Consider the following 19,916-nt stretch of genomic DNA (forward strand, 5'->3'; position numbering starts at 1 on the left):
CAAACCGAATGTGCGAGTTTTGTTCTGTGGCGAACCCGGAAGCACAAAGGAGTTGATCATCTTGCCTCACCTGGAAACTCATGACAACAACTATGGCTTCCTCCTGCTCGTTGGTGTGTTGTAGAGAGGAGAACGACTCCGATAAAGCTGTTATTGGTGACTATCTAGCATTTGTTGTTTGTCCGAGCTTTCTAGAACAAATTATTTTTGTAATAATGACTGTAAACGTTGTGCTTATCTTCTCAGTTTTAAGGGGTCATTTGTATTGCACACGTGTGTGCTAGCAACTGCGCTAGTTGTTTAGTCGTGTGCTCGTGTGAGTAGAGTGTGAGGTTATTCTCGTGTGTGTGGAGTTAAACTTCACATTATTAGACAAAGTGAGGGGAAAAACATCACTTATAAACGTGTTAGATCTTGTAAGCTGCTGCTTGCATAAATACAAGTTAATGTTCACGTGTGTATCATTCTGAATGTAGGTATAATGATTTGAAACAGATGATTGACAGTGATAGAAGTAGTAAAGTTAACCTTTCTCAAAACTATTTAACTTAAGTGAAAGTATCATTACCTCTGTGTGGATATACTAGTAAAAGTTCTGCATTCAACATTTTGATATTGAAATATAAAACATTGAAATATACTTTACGTATGAAAAGAAAAATAATATTAAGAATGATTTTACTATTCCGTCAACATATTATAATTAACTCATGAATATGTATCATACTTTAATGTTGCAGTTGGTTAAAGGATCTTATTTATTCATTTATTTTTACTGTATATACTGCTGGATAACTTGTGAATGTCACCCAGGGATCAATAAATGCCTTATCTTAACCAGTAATAACACATCATAACTGATATGATTTATATTTTGAATTATTTGCTTTCTCTTAATCTGCAAAGTAACTAGTAACTAAAGTTATCAAATAAAAGTAATGGAGTAAGTACCATATCTCCCTGTGAAATGTAGGAAAGTAGAGAAGTGGTCAACAGATGTTGAGCAGGGAGGGCAATGGCCAATATATATCAAACACGTTGGTTAACAAGTACTCAACCTAAATGAACATTTATTTAACACATTGTCAGCATTGTTTCTGTTTGCTTAAGTAGATTTGCACTCTGCCTGCAGTGCACTTATATAAAATAAAAAAAGATGATCAACTAGGTTACTAAAAAATTAGCTTGGTAAAAAAGAGTAGGAATAAAAAGTTGTAGTGCACTTAGCAACAGCATGTATCAGTAGATAGTAGCATCTCCTTAAGTCTTAGAGTCAACGAAAAATGTAAACTTGCATAAATAAATAAATAGAAAATAATAATACAATGCATGCTAACAGTGCATCTCTATTTTTGGCGCGAATGAGCAGGTATTTAACAGTGATGTATTATTCACTTGAACACAGAAAAATATTTGAAAATTAAAAACTGTGCATTGTCTCTGACGTGTCTGCAGATATTTTTTGTTTAATCGACCCCTTGAGCGCAGGTACTTCAGTAAATGTACTTTACACCTTCTGTGTAATGACAAGTTCCTGATTGTGTGTCTCCTCCTCACAGTCCAGTTTTCCAATGGCAGCGTCAAAAATGCAGACAAATTGGATTTCACGATGTACAAGAACACAGATGAGCGTAACCCCAGGAAAAAGAATCGGCGGATATTGGTGAGAGTGATCAACTTCTTTCATCCTCATGTGTTTGCAGTTCTGTACCTCACATCTAAAAGATGACTTCATGAGTACGTATTCCTCTACGTCCAGTGCTTTCATGGCCGTGTTGCTTTTGTTTTTCTTCTGTCTAGGTTGCTGAATCAGACAGACTGTCCTATGTTGGGAGTAATTTTGGAGTGGGGTCCTTGAAATGCAACAACCTTTGCAAGTGGGTTAATGTTAATGTTGCATATTTTGACTGTGACAAACCACTGCTGTGGTAAACATTAAAAAGCACTGTTTTTGGTGTGTGTTTAGATACTATGTAGGAGTGTTGAACAAGCAGACCATGCAAATGGAGGTGCACAGTGCTCAGCTCTTCAACATGCAACCTGTTGTACCAGGTAAGAGGCAAAATAATCTCCAGTATGTATTGATTACATACAGTATGTGACATTAAAGCCTTAAGGCTTCTTATAAGGAGTCTGCATACCCAAAGTTACCGATTGATCATCTTTTAAAAGGAAGATATTTGGTGCTTTGCTTGCTTTTGTCAATGTAAATGCGATTTTTTTATGTATTTCATAGGTGTTTTTTTTTTCTTCAGGAGAGACAACAGAGCCTGCAAAACCCCAGGACACTACTCAGACCTACAGAGACAAGGTACTACAAGTTGACCTGAGAGGACTGGGCTCAAATAAGACTAAACTTGGTATTAATTTCTACGTCTTATGTTGCATCTCCTCTTTAGGTTGATTCTTTGATTGAAGCGTTTGGTACCAACAAACAGAAGAGAGCTCTGAGCTCCCGGAGGCTGAATCAGGTGGGCAGCGATACCCTGCATCAAGCAGTGGCTAAGGCTGCCAACGCAGTGATTGGCCAAAAGGGTCTGGAAGGTAAGCTACATAGCTACACATCGTCAAAGTCATGGATGTGAAAGTCAGTTGTCAAGCAGTCTTCTGAACGAAATCTCAAAGAGAGGTCGGTTGAGAAAGGAAACAAAGGGAAAGAGTTAAAGTTGTAATCCTTAGGATTTCAGTCCAGGTTGATTTGGCGACACCTGTAGTTACTGGTGGTTACAGCAAATGTGGTTTAATACTGCAGGTCACAGAATTTGGAGGAGCAGCAAAACAATCTACTGTCATTTTTATAAAGAAGTCAGACAATAATTGGTCTTTTCCATTATTGTGTGAGAAACCAGGATCTTATTTTATGCTGCGCATGGCAAGAGTCTGCAAACAGCCAGGCCACAGTGAAACTGAAAGTCGGTTACCTCGCTGAAAAGTCGCCTGCAGCTCTTCATCTAACAGCTCAGTGTGGCTGCTCTTTCATTTGCGCCCCAGAAATATTTCAAACTGATCCACTGTCAGAAATTTCAGAAAATGACCATTCTCTTGTTTTATAGATTCATTTTTGATGAACATGTGACAAACACATTGCATTCCCTGTGACCACTTCACAATAAAAGTCTACCAGTGTTTCTCCAGTTAAATGCTTTTAATGTGAAGCTGCAGCAGTGGGAAATGTTTGGTTTGCATTAGTGGTAACTTAATACAGCATTTTTTTGCACCCAGTTTGTGATACTGCATTTATACGAGTATTGCAGTACTTTCATCAGTGAGCCACAGCCTCAGTCACCATTGTGTTACCTCATTCAGTGGTGGACAGCAGACATTTATTGACATAAAAATCGTCAAGATTGTTACTTTAAGTTAACCTTAAATCCAGTTGTCATCTTTTTCTCAAGATAGTCTTCATCTGTTCTTGCTAATCATGATTTTGTCATCAGTTTGTCTTCTCTTTCCTCTCAGCTCTACAGCAGGAAGTGGCTGAGACCGAGTCCCAGGCAGAACTGGCTCTCCACCTGCCTCCCTGCAACACAGACGCGGACAGACCTGAGGACGTCTACCTATTCGACAATCGTATCCGTCATTCTCTTCTGTGTGTGTGTGTGTGTGTGTGTGTGTGTGTGTGTGTGTGTGTGTGTGAATACGGGAACGCAAGAAGTGTAGATGGTGGAACAGATAATGTAGTTGGAGGCTATAGTGAAAAAGCTGCAGCTGAGTTTGTTTGTTTGGGTCTCCATCCTTAATCGGTATCTGCAGTCCTGAGTCCAGTGGAGTACGGGGCTTTGGAGCAGGCTGGTTCCAAGATGGCAGAACTCACCTCTGAGGAGCTGCAGAAGATGAAGGATGACGGAGGGTAGGGTGGCGAAAGGCCTCACATTTGCTCAGAGGTTTTATAGCAACTGTGCATTTAGCTTCCATGCATTCTAACTTTTGTTTGCTCTCTGTTTTTAAGGTGCTTGTGTGTTGTGAAGCTCCTAGAGAACATGCCAAGTGCCGCTGAAGCGAGAGATAAGACGTCACGTGGTGCATTTTACCTTTCTCTGCTCCTTAAAATGACCCGGCAGAAAGGCATCACCCGGAAGTGTGAGTAATGCTGTTTGCCTTTCATCCTTCAAAAGTGTTTTTACGCACGCCTCTGGAGCACAGGCTAATTGTGATGTATGTTTACATATACAGTTGGGCAGGAGGAGGGCTGTCCTCGCATCGTCCAGAGCAAACTGTTGAGAACATTCACTGTGGAGACTTTCAACAATGGCAGGTATGATGGTGATGGAACTTTTGCATCGCTCAAGTCAAACATCTGTTGGGATTGCATTTGCTTTGCATCGTTTTCTATGATTAGCAACACGTGAACATGTATTTCATAACTACTGGGATGTGTCTGAAATTTGATTTGGTTAAAATGCATATTAAAAATCCGTTGAATTTCACTTGCCTCGCCAACTTTCATATGACATGAACAAAGAGGCTGTAATTGTCTCTTACAGTATTTTGCACCACTTTCTCCACCTGGTTCCAATTCTTATATCACATTATGTCTAATTGTCCTGCATAGAAAAGCATATGCATTTCACCTTTTCACTTCACCTTTCCCTTTTAGGGTCCATAACATGGTGTCTTCATCAATGCGTGCAAAATTAGCAGCATACTCCCTGGCCCTGCTGCTGCATATGGGTCACATGAGTGCCGACCTCACATTACTGCACCGTGACCTGGGCATCACAGAGGCCAGGTAAGGAAAAAAAAAAAAGGCTGCATTTGTGTGTAGAAACTTTACTATGTGTTTGCTTTTTTAATATGTATGGCATTTTGTTGCCATATGTTCCACAAATGTATTTACCATTAAAAGACATATTAAGAAAACTTATTGTTCATTCAAATGACACCAGAACATGTTAAGGTCAGTGGTGTTGACTTGCTGTATGTATTTATTTTTTGTTTGTTTCTGCTTATGGTTAGTCAGTTCGAGCTGTGAATTGTATTATTCTGGTTGTCTACAGATGATTAGCACACCACATAAAACAATCAATATGAGGTGCATAAGAAGAACAGATTTTTTTAAATGAAATATTTTTTGTCTTGCTAAAGGATGATTGAAGTGGCAAAATCAATGGGACTGACCCTAAATAAACTGCCCCGGGGGAAGGCTGACAAGGCTGAACCGCAAGACGAACACAGACAGGCCTCTCTTGTTCTTCCTCTGGTCAAATATGATCAGTTCATGGAGAGACGGAAACGCAGGAAAATGCACTGAAGATCAAAACAAGAAAAGATGAGAATCGGATAGAGAGGGGGGACTATAAGAATTGGAAATGTCACAAATGAGGATTGTTTATTAATGGATTTTGTAGACAAATAAAGTGGTGAACTTTGAGTTGTACATGATTTTGTTAAATGCTTACTGTGCAAGATACAAAAAAAGCAGAGTAATGAACTGTAAACAAACTCTAGATGACAGAAAACATCTAGCTTAGACGGTCAGAACGTATAGGCACATTTGTAGACAGCACATATTGCACACTGAACATCATTTTTCCTTCTTGAACTGGCTATTACCAGGTCAGTCTGTGTGATCGTGTCACTGTGCAGCGAGTTGATAGTATCTGGAATGATAACGTGTCCTCTCTCAGCGAGTCCAAGAAAGCTGAAAGGCATCGCATTTTATAAACACGGGGGACACGATTTAAACAGACTCACCAGGAAACAGAGCAGCTCTGTGCAAGAGGCAGAAGCTTAAGTTTGGCTTTGTTTTTTGTTTTTGCATATACGTACACTGCACACTATGACAACTCCTCCCCTAGCTACAATCACTAAATTAACAAACAAGGCACAGCTTTACTTGAAACATGGTTGAAGCAGTCTGCATCTCTGAAGCCTCTGGCTCCTGCTAGGATTTATATATGTGCACTTCCTAACCAGTGAGTCTCAGAAGCACACTGACGAACCCAACAGAGTCTACAGCAGCTCTGTGCATGAATATGACATAAAAGAACATAATCAAGTTAAAGCTTCAGTATGGAAATGGTTGTTGGACTTAAATGTGTTCAGCTTCACTTCATTAGTCCATATTTGACGAGTGCACTGGAATTTTATCATAAAATGTACAAAAGTTTGATTTCAGATAAAAAAAAACTGTTGCACCACCCTACAATGCACTGGAAGGTGGATGGTCCCTTCAGTGGTTATACTTGGAGCAGCCTCATCCTTCTTGGGCAGTTATTCCACTTCAACAATAGGGCGTCATTTTAGAAGGTCACAGTGCTGCGCATGTCGATACATGTGAGTTCAAAATTGACCAGATGCGGACCTTTTGGGAAAGTCATTTGGTTTCTAAGTGCTCGCCAGTATTCACAGGATGGAGCAGAACATGCTGCCGCTGTGGCAACCACTTTCTACAGTAGCGCTGATCCTGGTCGTCATGGAAATTCCAAGTCGGGAAGGATATTGGGATGAGGAGAGGCCAGAAGGGGAGCTGGCCAGTGGACGAGGTGGAGGATTTTCCAAAATCCAGGGAGGAGCAGATGTACAGCTACAAAATGCAAAGAGCAAAAAAAATAAATAGTAAATGAAAATTATTTATGCAAAAATCAAGATGCAATAAATTTACATATCACCTTCAGAGTTGATACGGTGTTAGCAAACAGTTCTTTATTTAGACATCCAGAAGATAAAGAGCAACATTACTAGTCATTTGGAGTCGTGTTTATGGCCATCTGGTGAATCTAAGTCCAATTTTGATCTCTACCAACTCCTGAGGGGAATAGCTGGCTCTTTAGCTGCTAAATGCTCCACTGTTTTTACCAGCTAGTTGCTAACTGTGTCTGTCTGGCAATTGGTGCTGAGGAGGTTGTGTAGTGAGTTTTTAGGGCATTAATGGACAGCTGCCTTCTGTGGCTGCAAATGATAACATGAGAGTGGTGACAGTGAACCAGGACAGCTAAACAACGAGCTGAGACTCGCTATAAATCTTCGTAAAGCTGAGTGCAGCTGCAGATTCAGGTGATTATACACAGTAGGTTCATCACTACAAGCTCATTTCACATTGTTGTTTGATATACTGCTATAAATATATAAATTATAGCTGCTTTAAGTGTGTGGGCAGCAGAAGGAAATGGAGAAAAAGTACAGACAGTAAAGCCACTGGTGGTCTCTGAATCTCTGGCACTTTCTGTTGGTTGCCTAGTTACCTGTTATTATGCCTTAGAACACTGTTGTTGCGCACCACACAGCTCTCATTGCCAGGATCCATATGCAGCAGTGTTTTTTTGTTTCCAGGGTGGCCCTGGAACAAGAGATTGTCATGCACAACGCCTTTTACTGGCCCCAGCACAGCAATGCCACAGCCCTGTGCTGGTTGGACACGGTTGCGCAACACCTAAAAATAAAAAAGATAAAACCATAAAAACTAATGTGTTCATGTTTCATTAAGGAGCTATGTACAGTGTTGTATCAGTAATCTTACTGTGTTCATGCCTCACGCCATCTCACCTTAATGTCAGCACTGCCAGAGACTTGGATCCCGTATCCATGGTTTCCAACCACATCATTCTCCACAATCTGCCCGTTACCACCGAAACTGACACCATGACTACTGTTCTTATAGATGCCGTTACCACGAAGCTCCACTCGGCAGTCTTTCTCCACTGTAACGCCGCCTCGACCGTTGTCAAGAATGCAGTTTGTAACCAGTCGGGTCAGCTGACTGCTCTGCAGCACAGCAATACCGGTGCCATGGTTACTGTTGACAAGGTTTGCAAAAACATTCAGGGGCTCACTGCTTTTCACATACAGACCCACCGCTGCAGAAAAGGAGAGGGAAAGACGGAGGGACCATTAGAGACAGCAAGTAAGTGACTTTGTGCACTTGATACTAAACAACAGAACTGTTCATTACCTCCATTGTAGTTCATGCAGTTGCTCTCCACGAGGGCCACACTGATGGAACGCCGGGCAGAGTGCCGCTCATCCTCGCTGTCCAGATCACTCTCCCATGCAAACAGTTCCCCTTCTTCATTCAAGTTCTCCTGTCCTTCTCTTCCTTCTCCTTCTACACCCCTCCTTTCCCCACTGCCTCCATCTCCACCAATCCCTTCCTGCCCTGGCCAGTTCCCCTCCCTGGCCTCGATGTTCTCTGGGTCCTTCCTGCAGAACACTGCCAGCCCATACATACAGTTATGTGTGATGTAGTTTCCCAGGAGCTGCGGGAGGCTGGATGACATTACCCAAACACCACAGCCTTTGTTACCTGAAGAAACAAGAGGAAGAGGAGAAATGAAACATCTGTGCCACGGTTGGTAAAGATGAGATCAAAGATGAGCCGTTATGTCAAGACAAACGTGATGCTGCCTCTATCAGGCTAAAATTACATACAGTATACATGATTTCCCTCAATAAGTCCACGTCCTCTCTCTCCCACCACGACACCATCTGAGTAGCCATAACAGATGTAGTTGTTCCTCAAGATGGGGTCACCTCCCCTGCGGATGTCCACACCTCCCCACTGGTTCTCTTTGATCACATTCTCTGGAGTAAAAATGTGTTTACATGTAAAGATAAAGACAATCAGGGTTCATAACCACAAATGGCGCTTTAGTATCTGTAAGTGGCACACCAATGGGGGGAAAATGAACAACCCATTTGACATCCTGATGTGAAATGTGGAAAATGAAGTGGGACAGATCCACTTACACACCTGTTATCATCCCTCTGCCGTTCTCGTTTATAGCTATCCCAGCTGCCTGGCCCTGGAAGATGTGATTCCCACTAAGAGAGAAAGTGAGGAGAGCATGTGAGTGCAACAGGAGCAAATACTGAACAAGTTCAGATCTTATATAGTAGCCTGTTTAGAAACATTGGGCTAGGGTTGCTTATTTAGGCTACAAACTGCACCCCTAGCACCACATCATCAGCAACATTATTCAACATCGCCACGCTTTTACTGTACAATACTAGGTTATGTGTGGCAGCAAAAATATACCAATGCACTGTAACAGTCATGGTGATTGTGAAGTAGCTGGAGCAAAATTATCAAACCACACAACACAAGTTTTTGTATGGTTTGATATGGTTTGTATGGTGACTCACTGTCACCCTGTCATGGCTTCCTGGGAATCATCTGTGACAACTCAAAATGTCTTTTGTAAAGACGGCCTCTTCTGGTGGTTTCAAACAATGAGTGCTAAACAATATTGCTTTAATTTGATGCAAAAACAAAGAGCTAAGCTCTAAAATCCCCTGTCAAAAAACAAACAAACTGCTGAATGAACACAATGAGTAGTTCAATAATCCAAGCGATAGGTCTACGCATTCCTGGGTAAGTTGGATGTTTGTGGAGTCCCACCTACCTGACCACAGGATTCCCGCTGAAGAGAATATACACACCCGCTTCCTTGTTGTTATAGATCTGGTTGCTCCGAATTGAACCTTTCCCATTGCCAAGGACAACAACCCCTGAACGCAAACCACTGTGTATTTTGTTGCACTGTGGATTGAAGGACAGAAGAGGGAGTAAAAATGGGGTGGAAAAAATGATCAAACTACAAGTAAGTTCAGTTACATTTGGAAGTGTATTTAATGGTGTTCCATTTAAATCTAATGTATGCTTCCATACATCACTTTTATTGTGTTTTATAAATGTCACATGTCACTACGAATCAGTCTGTATTACAGACACCTCTTTGCACAAAACAGCTTCTTCACATCATTGCATCAGATATTTGAAGTCTGCAAGCTCTGAAGCAATTGATAAGATGTAAAGGACAAGCATACAATGTGCCAGTGGGACCTCAAAAGACTCCCAATCTTCACTGAGTCTTTCGAACCAAGTCTTATTTTATAGTGGTGAAAAAATCTTATCTGTGACAACAGACTGTGAGAGCTCTGGGAAAAGCTAGTAAGTGGAGCTTGTGTTTAGATAATTTTGTCAAACGTGGGTATTGTTTCATCTTTTTGTATATTGGACTCAGGTAGACAGTGGACCAGCAATTACCACAATGATGGGGTTAGCCCCTTTTCGGATGTCCAGCCCCGCCTCCCCATTTGAGTGGATGTTGTTTTCTGCAATGAGGCCCTGAGCAGAGAGGCGCAGGAACACACCTGATGCACGGCACTCACACACCTCGTTTCTCAGCATCACTATCTGAAGGAGGTGAGAGAGAAGGAGATCAAGTAACCCTTGACTGCTGCTTAATTACTCATGATCCGAGCTCCTTCCTTGATCTTGAATTTAAATGTGTTAAGGTGCATTCAAGTGACACTCCATTAGTCTGAAAACACTACTAAAATCTTACTTACTGTGGAGTTCTGAATGCAGCGGACAGCATAGTTCAGCCCACGGAACACATTACCCTCCAGCCAAGCATGTCCGTAATTAGACAAATGCATGCCGCCCTTCCCTTCCCTGAAGAGGCAGCGTCTGAGGATACAGCCAATGGTGGATGCTGCCAACATCTGAGCCTCCGGGTCTCTGTCTAGTTCCTGCTGAAAGGTGAGGAGTTCAGGGGTCACAGATGGGGGATCCGGGGAGGAGGCCAGTGGCAGAGAGCCATCTGGCCGGGGTTTGAGCAGATGGGATAGGCCATGATGGTCACATGGGATTTTGTAATCCAATGTAAATGGGTTTTTAATGTTGGTAGTTCCTCCTCCATCTTGGTTCTCCTCCTCTCCCTCGCTGCAGTCACCGTCATTCCAGCAGTCTTCAATCACTGTGCCCTGACACACTGTATCTACTCCAGTCCTCCTCTGCCAGTCTTCTATGCTCACATGCTCCTTTTTCACATTGGCACCTGAAGGGTGATGTCCACCAGTGAAGCCAACCTGATGGCTTCTGGGAGGACTGTTGTTAGTCCCAGCTGCGCCACATGATGGGAACGTCCTGGCCAGTGCAGCCAAGTGTTTACAAGCCCAGTTCCTTTCTGAGACTGGAGGACCTTCAACAGTCACAGAAGCAGTGTCACTTCCTGAGAAGTCACAGCTGTCCAATAAACTGAGGACAACACCTAGCAAGTGGGCAGAGCTGCCTTGTGAGAAGGAGCAGAAGCGAGCCTGGCAGGTTCCTGGGCCACGGATTTGCAACTGAGCTCCCTCAAAGTTGCAATTATCTAGCTGGACATGACCCCACGACGTCTAGCACAAAGCAAGGAGAGAAAGGTGACTGAAGTCAAACAGATTCAGCAAGAAAGAAACAAGTAGAATTAGACTTGATTTTTGTTAAGATATTTAAGGACACAGGAGTGAGAAAACTAGGTTGATAAGACATTGCTGTGCAAAGAAAACATCAAGATCAGCTGTTTACCTTGTAGACCACAGTGGAGAACCAGGGTGGCATGAACACCAGATTGCACAGCCTGGCAGTGGGACATTGCTGCTCTATACACACCAGGAGGGCCACCTCACCTAATCGTCCCAGCCCAACCAGCTCCACAGGCACCTTCAGCGCCACTTCAGCTTGCTCCTCATACACACCTGGATGGAGAACCACGCGGTCATATGGCCCCACCACCCCGAGCACCCCGCGAAGGGTCTCGAACTCGCATCCCGGTCCCACGTGCCAAACCCTGCGGTCTTTTCGGCGGCGGAAAAAGAGGAGACAGGCAGAGGACTGGAGCTCCGGCCCATTTTGAGTCCAGGTGCGGGTGGCGACGGCGTGCTGCTTCAGGGCCTCTCTCCAGGACGGTGGCTCCAGGTGGGGCTGACTGGGCCAGTTTGGGTGTCGGCACTCAGGGCAGCCGAGACAGAGCTGCCTCCAGCGGGTGTTATCCAGAGAGAGGATGAGCTCTCGCCAGGCACGGCACACCTGGCAGCAGCGGCCCAAGTCAGGGAGAGGAAGATAGGCTAAGATTACCCTCCACAGCTCCACGGGGAGGGTGCCCACCTCCATGGCAGCAGAGACACCGGCTGGGGAGCACCGCGACGGGAGGGGCACCTGGAAACAGTCCCACACGCACGCGCAGTTAAGGCAACAGGAAACCGCTAGCTTCAACCGGTTACACAACAACAACAAAGATGACGCCGTGAACACTATTATGTGTTTTCAACTTTTATCTCCACTCGAGCCCGCAGTGTTGTGTTAAAAGTTTGCTGCGACTAATAACCGTTAACAAGCGAGGTACTTGAGCGCTGGTTATTTGCAAACCGTGTGAAACTAACGTTAGCTACAACATCACCACACACAGGAAAGCATCGCATCCGTCAGAAATAAAAGCCTTACCTTTTACCAGTTTGCCATAGTTAAATGTGAGTCAGCACATGTCTGTTCGATGCTATCTATCAGGCGTTAGTTACATGTCTGCGACAGCGACTTTTCTCGCATTGTTTCCAGCGTTCACAACAGTCCATGACGACTGCAGATGTGCCATCGAAATGGAGCTCACTTGCTTCCCGTTGACGGCAAAAGCTCATGAAACAAACAGCTGCTCCGTTTTTCGCTTCCCATAAGTGGGCGTTGTGGAAGTGGACTGCTGTGTCGTTAACCAGTTAAATCCTATGTAATACGCATGTGGTTAGACATGATGCTACAGAGAGTGGGTGGCGCTTTAGTCCAACCCCATTTTGCCTCTCATCTGTGGCCTCAGCTCAACATACCCCAGAAAAGTTTACTACTGTGCTCTTCACATTACTCAAACATCTGTGTTTTGATGTTTGTTTCTTTCATTATAACCATAAATCTGGATTTTTTTAAAAAGGCCAATAAAAAAAAAACATTTCTGAAAGTGAAGGTTATCACTTTCTTTCAAATGAAACACCTTTTCAGATAAAACACAATTTCTAAAGAACTAAGTGGCCCCATTATTTAATTGCGAAAAAGTTTTTGCTGAAATGTTTTAATTTGCACATTGTTTCCCTTAATTATAAATGAATCAAACAATGTAGTAAGTGTCATGATACAGGGGTACATACTGTATATACATATATACATACTATAAATCATCATAAATCAGTGATGATACAGACAAAGGAAAAATGAAAACAAACCATTTTATTTGTTATTCATAGCATTTCCATTGTGGAAACCAGTGATAGTGGTACTTTAGATGGGATGTGTCTCAGGGCTACTACCTCCACACTGAGCTATCACAATGAGTGACTTGTATCTGTAATCTTATGAATCAGCTGACATACACTGAGTATCAGTTGATTCTGTGTATATGATAAAAAAGGGTTATGTATGGACTACATTGATGGGTGTTGTGAGTTCAGACTTAAACTGTCAAAGAGCTAATTTCTTTTTTTTTTCAACTTTATTTTTCATTTTTACATATTACAAAAATAGGCATCATTAATTGAAAATATTGTACAAAAGTTGTGGACCCACCCCCCACCCCATCCAGGTGGCGTCCCCACAAACACATCACAGCACATAGACAAAACACCAAAAGAAGAAAACACACACAAAAAAACAAACAAAAAAACAAAACAAAAAAACATACAGACTCAAAACAATCTGGACCTCTGACGTTATAAAAAAGGTCATAACTGTCAAAATTAGTAAATAAGAACCAGGAGTCAGGTAAAAGGCAGGCTCTTGATATGAGTTATGAACTGTGACCAGGTTCTGTCATATTTATCCTCCAACCCGCGTACTGTATACCTAATTTTTTCCAGAGTCAATCCCAACATTACTTCTCTAATCCACTGAACATAAGCAGGAGGGTTTTTCCCCATCTAGTTCAACAGTATCAAACGACGGGCATGCAACGATGCAAAGGCAATTGCATCTTTGTGGCAACGGGACAGCTTTATCTCATCACTGACTACACCGAAAATGGCTATCCAAGGGTCAGGTTGCAGTGTCTTGCTGGGTATCACTGAGAGTGACTGAAAGATTGAAGACCAGAAACCATACAGAGATGGGCATGACCAAAACATGTGTCCTAAAGAAACAGGAGAATACTGACATCTAGGACAGCTTGGTGTAACATTAGGGTATATTTTAGACAGAAAGAGCTATTTTCTTTTACGATGCTATGTAATTAGCCTTACATTAGAGGAAAATTATGCCCAAAAATGTCATAAACATGCATGTATGCAAATATATAACTTGCATCATTGTAAGAGGTGGTGGCTTTTACAGCCCTGTGGAGTCCACCAAGCAAAAACGCTGAGTCCAGCTTCAGAGTCATTTGACTTGCAGCTGTTTCTCAAATGTCTGACTTCGCTGGACTGTTAGCTTCTTCCCACTGAGTTTTGAAGTGCTTTAAGGGTCAGTAGGTAAAATTTGTCTTAAATGACTGTAATACACTTGATTAGGTGAGCGACACCTGGAGGTGATTTTACTTAAATGACTTGATAAGCAAGGTTTACACCCAAAAGCATGACTTACAGACAGAGCGGTAAGATAAATGTTAAGAGTCAGAAGCAGGAGGGAGACAACGAAAAAAAAAAACAAAAAACAGGCAAAGGCAGATGGGCAAAAGTCCAAAAGAAAAACAGGCTACGGTTCATAACAGCAAAAACTGGCAGGCAGAGAAGAAGGCTGGCATAGGAACACTAGGCAATCTGGTGGGAAATGAAGGGATGAGCTGGTATCAATACTACCAATCTCCTAATGGAGAATAAAAGTGTGAGTGGGCGTGTGAATAAAGTGGCGGTGAATGGTGGGAACGCTGGAGTTACTGCAGAACAGGTGGGAGTGGCTGGAGAGAGGCAGCCATGGGATTAAGAACTGGCTGATGTTGTGACATGCCAGGTGCTTTGCCTTCTGGTTTTCAAAACTATTTTTTATATTTTCCTCTCTTAACGCCAACTAGAATTTCAGGACAATTTATTTCCCCTTTCATCTAACTTCCATTCTATAATGGGACTGGTTTTTCCTTATCAGTGTCACTATTTATTTCTGTTCTTTGCAAAAGTTGCTTAAATAGATTTTATTTCTAATGGTTCAATCCTAACCAGCTCCCTTACCTTTTCTCTCCCTTACAGGTAGATGAATTTGCTGGAGGTAATATCCCATGGCTGCAGGCGAAGGTGGTGGATTTGAAATAACCTGCCTACTTATTTAGTATCTTTTCCACTTCCACAGTGAAGTTCTGTGGGTTTTGACAGTGCTCGGCCACACATATGAATTTATAAAGATGTGCATGCTGGTGCTCTGGCATAGTTAAAGAAGTTAAGGCAAGTGTGCACTAGTTTTTATGTAGCAAGTTTCTAAAATGAGCTTTTCTGTGGATAGAAAGAACACATTGAAGCTCAGAGCATGGCATCAGTGGTAACGGGGCAGTCCCCCGTGTGTTCTGAAGAGCTTCTGTATGAGTGAATTTCTCCATTGTGGGATCAATAAAGTCTAATCTAATCTAATTATGTCTAATTCTCTCATTGATATTGAATGGTCAAATTCAGCTTCTTCAAAATAAACAGCATTGCAGTAACAACAGGGGATCTCTACATGTACTTTGGCAGAAGTTTTGATGGAGTTTGAGATTGTGTTGCTAATAGCTGAGCCAGGAACAGTAGTATCATGTTGTTGTTGGCTCTTGTCTCAGTCGCTTTTGGTGGTTAGACACAGCTGTACTGTAGTCAGATGTTTTTCTTCAAAATGATTCATTGGAAGACCGTTTAACTTTGGGCTAATGTTGCACTAAAATGAGCAATGTCAGCTGCCAGTGAAGGAGTGCACTCCAGCCACCATAAATGACTCTTGTCCTGATGATGTGCACCTTTGCCAAAAGGTGGCGATGTCCTTCCACAGAGAATTTAATCTGTCCCTGCGGGTATGTGACACAAGACGAGAAACACTGTTTGGAATTTTTTCAAATTGTATTTTCATGGCATTTTATTGTGGTTTCTCCATCATCAAACAGCAGAAACACCTCCCGAAAACTGATCAGGTTTTGTCTCTAGGACGCGGGACATAGAAAATGTGAAGGGACAGAGCAGCGTGTGGTGGGATAGAGCTCTTCCAGGTAGACATTTGTTAAAATGTGCTCTCTGAACACAGAACTTGGTGAGTTGTTTTGCATTATGAAAGACAAAATGAGAGGTCATGTTGGACCTCTGGGTGAAATTATTGTGGAGTCCAATCAGAAAACGTCACATTCGATGTTACAGGCAATATCAAATGAAACATATTGTGTTTGGTTGCCATTTACACATTAATTTCACCATTGACTTGGTCTACACAAAAGAGCCTAATTGTATTTTTGTATATTTTGTGTAGCCTACAGAATTACATTTAAAGATTTAAAGAAAGAAAAATGTGATGCTATGTATTTAACGCATATATTGTTTTATATCTTTCAGCAGTGTTCTTTTTTATCACTACTTGTTCTACACAGCCACAATAAATTCAGCATTCTGATAAAATCATGGATTTAAACCATGTTGCTTTATCCTCCCTCTACACCACTGACTAACAAGAACCTACACTGAAATGATAAGAAATAATCTGGACTGAGACAGACGTTCACAGATTTCTGGTTTCGAAGTAATGTCACAATCATTGTCTTAGTATTTTAGATGAAAATGTGCGTTATGTTTTTGAAGAAAAGCAAACACTTGACTTGATTATTTTAGTGTTCATTTAACCTCCAAGCTGTTTTTTTTTCAGTTCTTAACATATGCTGTGCTGCACATTTGAAATACAAGTATTTTGATTACTTCCAAAAAGACATCTTAAACAGACATACTGTACATGTAGTTCAGAATATAGGTTTGTGTCTCCATGCTGTCCCGTCTCGCCAGCACTCAGGAAATTAAAAAGCAAAACGTCCTCTTCAGTGCAATCCGTGCCTCCACTTTGAACTTTGAATCAGTGGTGATGAAAATGTGTCTCTCAAAGGTTCTTCTTTCCTTCTGAGCCAAATCTGTGATGGTTTGTTCTTTAAGGTGCCTGCCTACATAGAAAAAATAGACATATATTATAGAATAGGCAGCCTCAAGCCAGACAAACTAAATATGGAATTGGTGGTAGATGGCTGTTTGTTCACCATATGATCACAATTAAATTAATTCAAAATATGAAAATATCTGAATTAAAGTATTTATGACAACATTTGAAATGCGGTGGCTTGAGATGGAATGTGATGAATTTTAACTTAAATTTCAGTTTTTTTTTCAATGTAAAGTGTCTTTTGCTACGTTGGTGGAAGGTAGCTGCCACCTCCTAGTTCTCAACAATGGCTAGTTAATGACTAACCAGCTTCCTGGAAAGTTCAGTGGTAATGATCCTCTTTAATAAACATCCTCCTCTTTTCCTGCAAACACAATGAGTAACTCTTTATATGACAGCCATAAAATAGCCAAACCGTACCTTTCAGTCAACAGGTAATAAAACCCTGCACCCTCATGCTCACCCTCACACTATTCATGCATTCACCAAAATGCAGTGAAGATGGACTTACTCAACCAGTCTCCTCTCAAGCACTTTTTTGACCCAACGGGCATTAGGGTCCAGACAAATCTTTTGCCCATCCCTTTTAAGAGTGGCACTGCGGGATCAAAGACAGGTCAGAGACATCAGACAGCAATATTTCCTTGTAATATTAGACCAGACAGGTTAAGACAGGCAATCACTGCAGGCATACTTCAAGTGTTTCATGAGTACAAATTGACAGTTGAATTATGGAGGCCTTACATTATCTCAATGTTGTTGCAGTGGGAGCTGGCAGGGTTCACCTCCACCCGTCCTATGTAACGTCCAATGGGTCTTTTCTCCGTGGTGATGCACTGACATCGCAGAGTTATTCCTTGATCCCCAAGGCTGATACCTGAGGTTGTAAGAGGTCAGAGAAGGGTATCAATATCTGAACAGAAACAAGGTAAAGCATACTGCTGATTAGGGTTGCAATGGTATGAGATTGTCACTGTATGAAAATCATTTCAGAAAATATCATGGTACATGCTATTAGACAATTACTATTATTATTATTATTAGTAGTAGTAGTAGTAGTAGCATTAGCAGTTACACTGGGCCTGACAGACATGAAACTTGATATAAACAGTAATAAAAAAAACACACCAATGAATAAAATTCAATGCAGTAGCAAATGTGCATGGTACGTCAGTTTATGGTGAAACCGGTACACTGCTGCAACCATTCTGCTGTTAAATGCAGACCAAAAACAGGCACTTGGCACAAAACCACATTGTGCATGAATGCTGGCAACAGATACTAATTTTATATTTTAACACATGAGACTCACCTTCAGGGATAGTCAGGAAAACCAGGAGTGCCACAATGGTGATGACAGACATATCTGCTCTGGAGCTGAAATCAGAGATGCTATCTGCAGTAGTTTATACGACTAATGTTCGTCACCAGACTGCAGACATTCGTATGAAGCTCAGCTCTTTCCTCCGCCGTTGCAAACTATGATGCAAGTCTTCTGTGTAAACACCTTTTTTTCATTTCTCCCTCCTTCATTTATTACAAGGAGTTTTTTTTTTTTTCAGCACTATTATTTTTGGACCAAAGTAATGGATTTAGGACTGGTCTTGTAAATCTAGAGGAAACAAAATTCATTTATAATCGTTATTATGATCCACTGGAGCTGCAACGACTAAGTAAACTAAACAATTTTATGGAAACCTGAATGTTTTTTTTCTTCATGCTTCATTTTCTTTGCAGAATTAATTTTGGATGATTTATCTCACTGCACTGGTCAAGTCAGCAACCCTGGGTGAAATTTATGCTATCTTTTAAAATATTTGATTTCCTGGGATAAGAATGTTCCTATGAAGCAGGTGGCCATCAGGGATTCATGAAAGCTGTTTTTACACTGCTACAGCAGAGGCCACTTAGCTGGAAGTTATCTGGAATTTCGATATCTGTGCCAAGCACTTTATTTATCCTGTTTTATTTGCAGTTTGAAATACTTCAGTAAGCCTGTTTTGTTCTCCCTCAAACACCATGGGTATAATTCTCATTATTCATTTCAGTGTAAATAAGTATAAGTGCTGTGTAAAACTAAAGCAGAAGTATTATGCATGTAGTATGAGCTGTGCATGCAAGCATAGATTCACAACTATAGCTGTCATAAGGGTAGGCTATGACAAGCCAGCAAACTAGTCCAGGCTTGACGCTTAACGTCAGATGAAACTTGTTAGACACAGGTGGAATGTAAACTGCTGCAGGGCCACCCACCGTCCGTTAGACACCCCAACTCAAAGTTCTGCAAGGAGAAAGAGCAGTCAGTCAATCTTCAACACCCCCCTCCTGCTGTTTGTAAATCCAAAAAGTCCCTGACATTTCCATAATCCCCAGATGCTGACTGAGTCTTGAGTTTCACTTCCTTGTGTTGTATGTAATTAATAGCCTGTTAACAGCAGTCCAACCCCCGTCCAGCTGAAACTTATTGTTATCATTTTACAATGTTATACTAAAGAGGCACAGTGATGTTCAAATATTAATTTAGCTCTCAAACACAAAGAAAAGAAAAGAAAAAAAAAAGACGAGGCGATGACAAGTTCATGATTCATTCCTGATTTTCCCAGCTCCTTGTGTTTGGTATCAGTGTGTTGTGTTCTGTGTATATGTGCCTGTTTCTGTCAGAGCACCTCTCTCTAAAGCATTATACAGGATCATACGCTAGTCTTGTCTAGTCTTGTATATAAAGTATGCTATGTTATGGAATGCTATGCAGTACTTAAATGCACAATGCAATGTTATGCTAAGTTATACCAATGCAGAAGAAGGCAATATGTGCCACATCATCACTTTGTTTTCATGCCAGCACAAAGCCAGAGCAGTCGTACAGCAATTTCTTTGCACTTGTTTGGTGTTTCCCTGGCTGTAACCCCAAGGCTGAAAAGCGAGGTGGATGGAGCCGTGGAGCTGATAGCATCTTTTTTTTCAGCATTCTTTGCATTTTTTACACTTTCTAGCATAAAAGTTAGCAGTAAACACAAAGTGCCACTGAGGCTGACTGGTTTGTATGCAAATATCTGCAAAACTAAGTACTGGAGAAATTGAAACTTTGACCTGA

General features: G+C 41.7%; 3 protein-coding genes across 4 annotated transcripts; 1 reads left to right on the forward strand and 2 right to left on the reverse strand.

Annotated features, from left to right (window-relative positions):
* Positions 1–76: 76 nt before the first annotated feature.
* Positions 77–5,371, forward strand: polr1e (RNA polymerase I subunit E). Its single transcript, XM_041934117.1, has 12 exons — positions 77–156; positions 1,560–1,663; positions 1,801–1,877; positions 1,967–2,052; positions 2,256–2,311; positions 2,400–2,544; positions 3,460–3,570; positions 3,754–3,850; positions 3,950–4,080; positions 4,174–4,255; positions 4,598–4,729; positions 5,086–5,371. Exons 1-12 carry the CDS (start codon positions 81–83, stop codon positions 5,249–5,251), a joined length of 1,263 nt encoding a protein of 420 aa, XP_041790051.1. The 5' UTR covers positions 77–80; the 3' UTR covers positions 5,252–5,371.
* On the reverse strand, positions 5,310–12,436 carry fbxo10 (F-box protein 10). The gene is made up of 11 exons (XM_041934116.1): positions 12,206–12,436; positions 11,291–11,920; positions 10,291–11,121; positions 9,986–10,135; positions 9,342–9,478; positions 8,690–8,760; positions 8,368–8,520; positions 7,892–8,242; positions 7,486–7,796; positions 7,185–7,372; positions 5,310–6,526 (listed from the first exon to the last, which is right to left on the reverse strand). The coding sequence occupies exons 2-11, from the start codon at positions 11,873–11,875 to the stop codon at positions 6,346–6,348; spliced, it is 2,958 nt and encodes a 985-aa protein (XP_041790050.1). The 5' UTR covers positions 11,876–11,920; positions 12,206–12,436; the 3' UTR covers positions 5,310–6,345.
* A 2,109-nt stretch (positions 12,437–14,545) lies between these two features.
* Positions 14,546–18,291, reverse strand: LOC121627792 (interleukin-8-like). Of its 2 annotated transcripts, XM_041966854.1 has the most exons (5): positions 18,135–18,291; positions 17,567–17,699; positions 17,334–17,420; positions 17,129–17,186; positions 14,546–16,826 (listed from the first exon to the last, which is right to left on the reverse strand). In XM_041966854.1, exons 1-5 carry the CDS (start codon positions 18,184–18,186, stop codon positions 16,707–16,709), a joined length of 450 nt encoding a protein of 149 aa, XP_041822788.1. In that variant the 5' UTR covers positions 18,187–18,291; the 3' UTR covers positions 14,546–16,706. The 2 variants fall into 2 exon arrangements, with proteins under 2 accessions (XP_041822788.1, XP_041822789.1); XM_041966855.1 differs by lacking the exon at positions 17,129–17,186 and having other exon boundaries at positions 14,547–16,826.
* Positions 18,292–19,916: the final 1,625 nt, after the last annotated feature.

Source organism: Chelmon rostratus, chromosome 3 (assembly GCF_017976325.1).
Source record: "Chelmon rostratus isolate fCheRos1 chromosome 3, fCheRos1.pri, whole genome shotgun sequence".
NCBI lineage: Eukaryota > Metazoa > Chordata > Actinopteri > Chaetodontiformes > Chaetodontidae > Chelmon > Chelmon rostratus.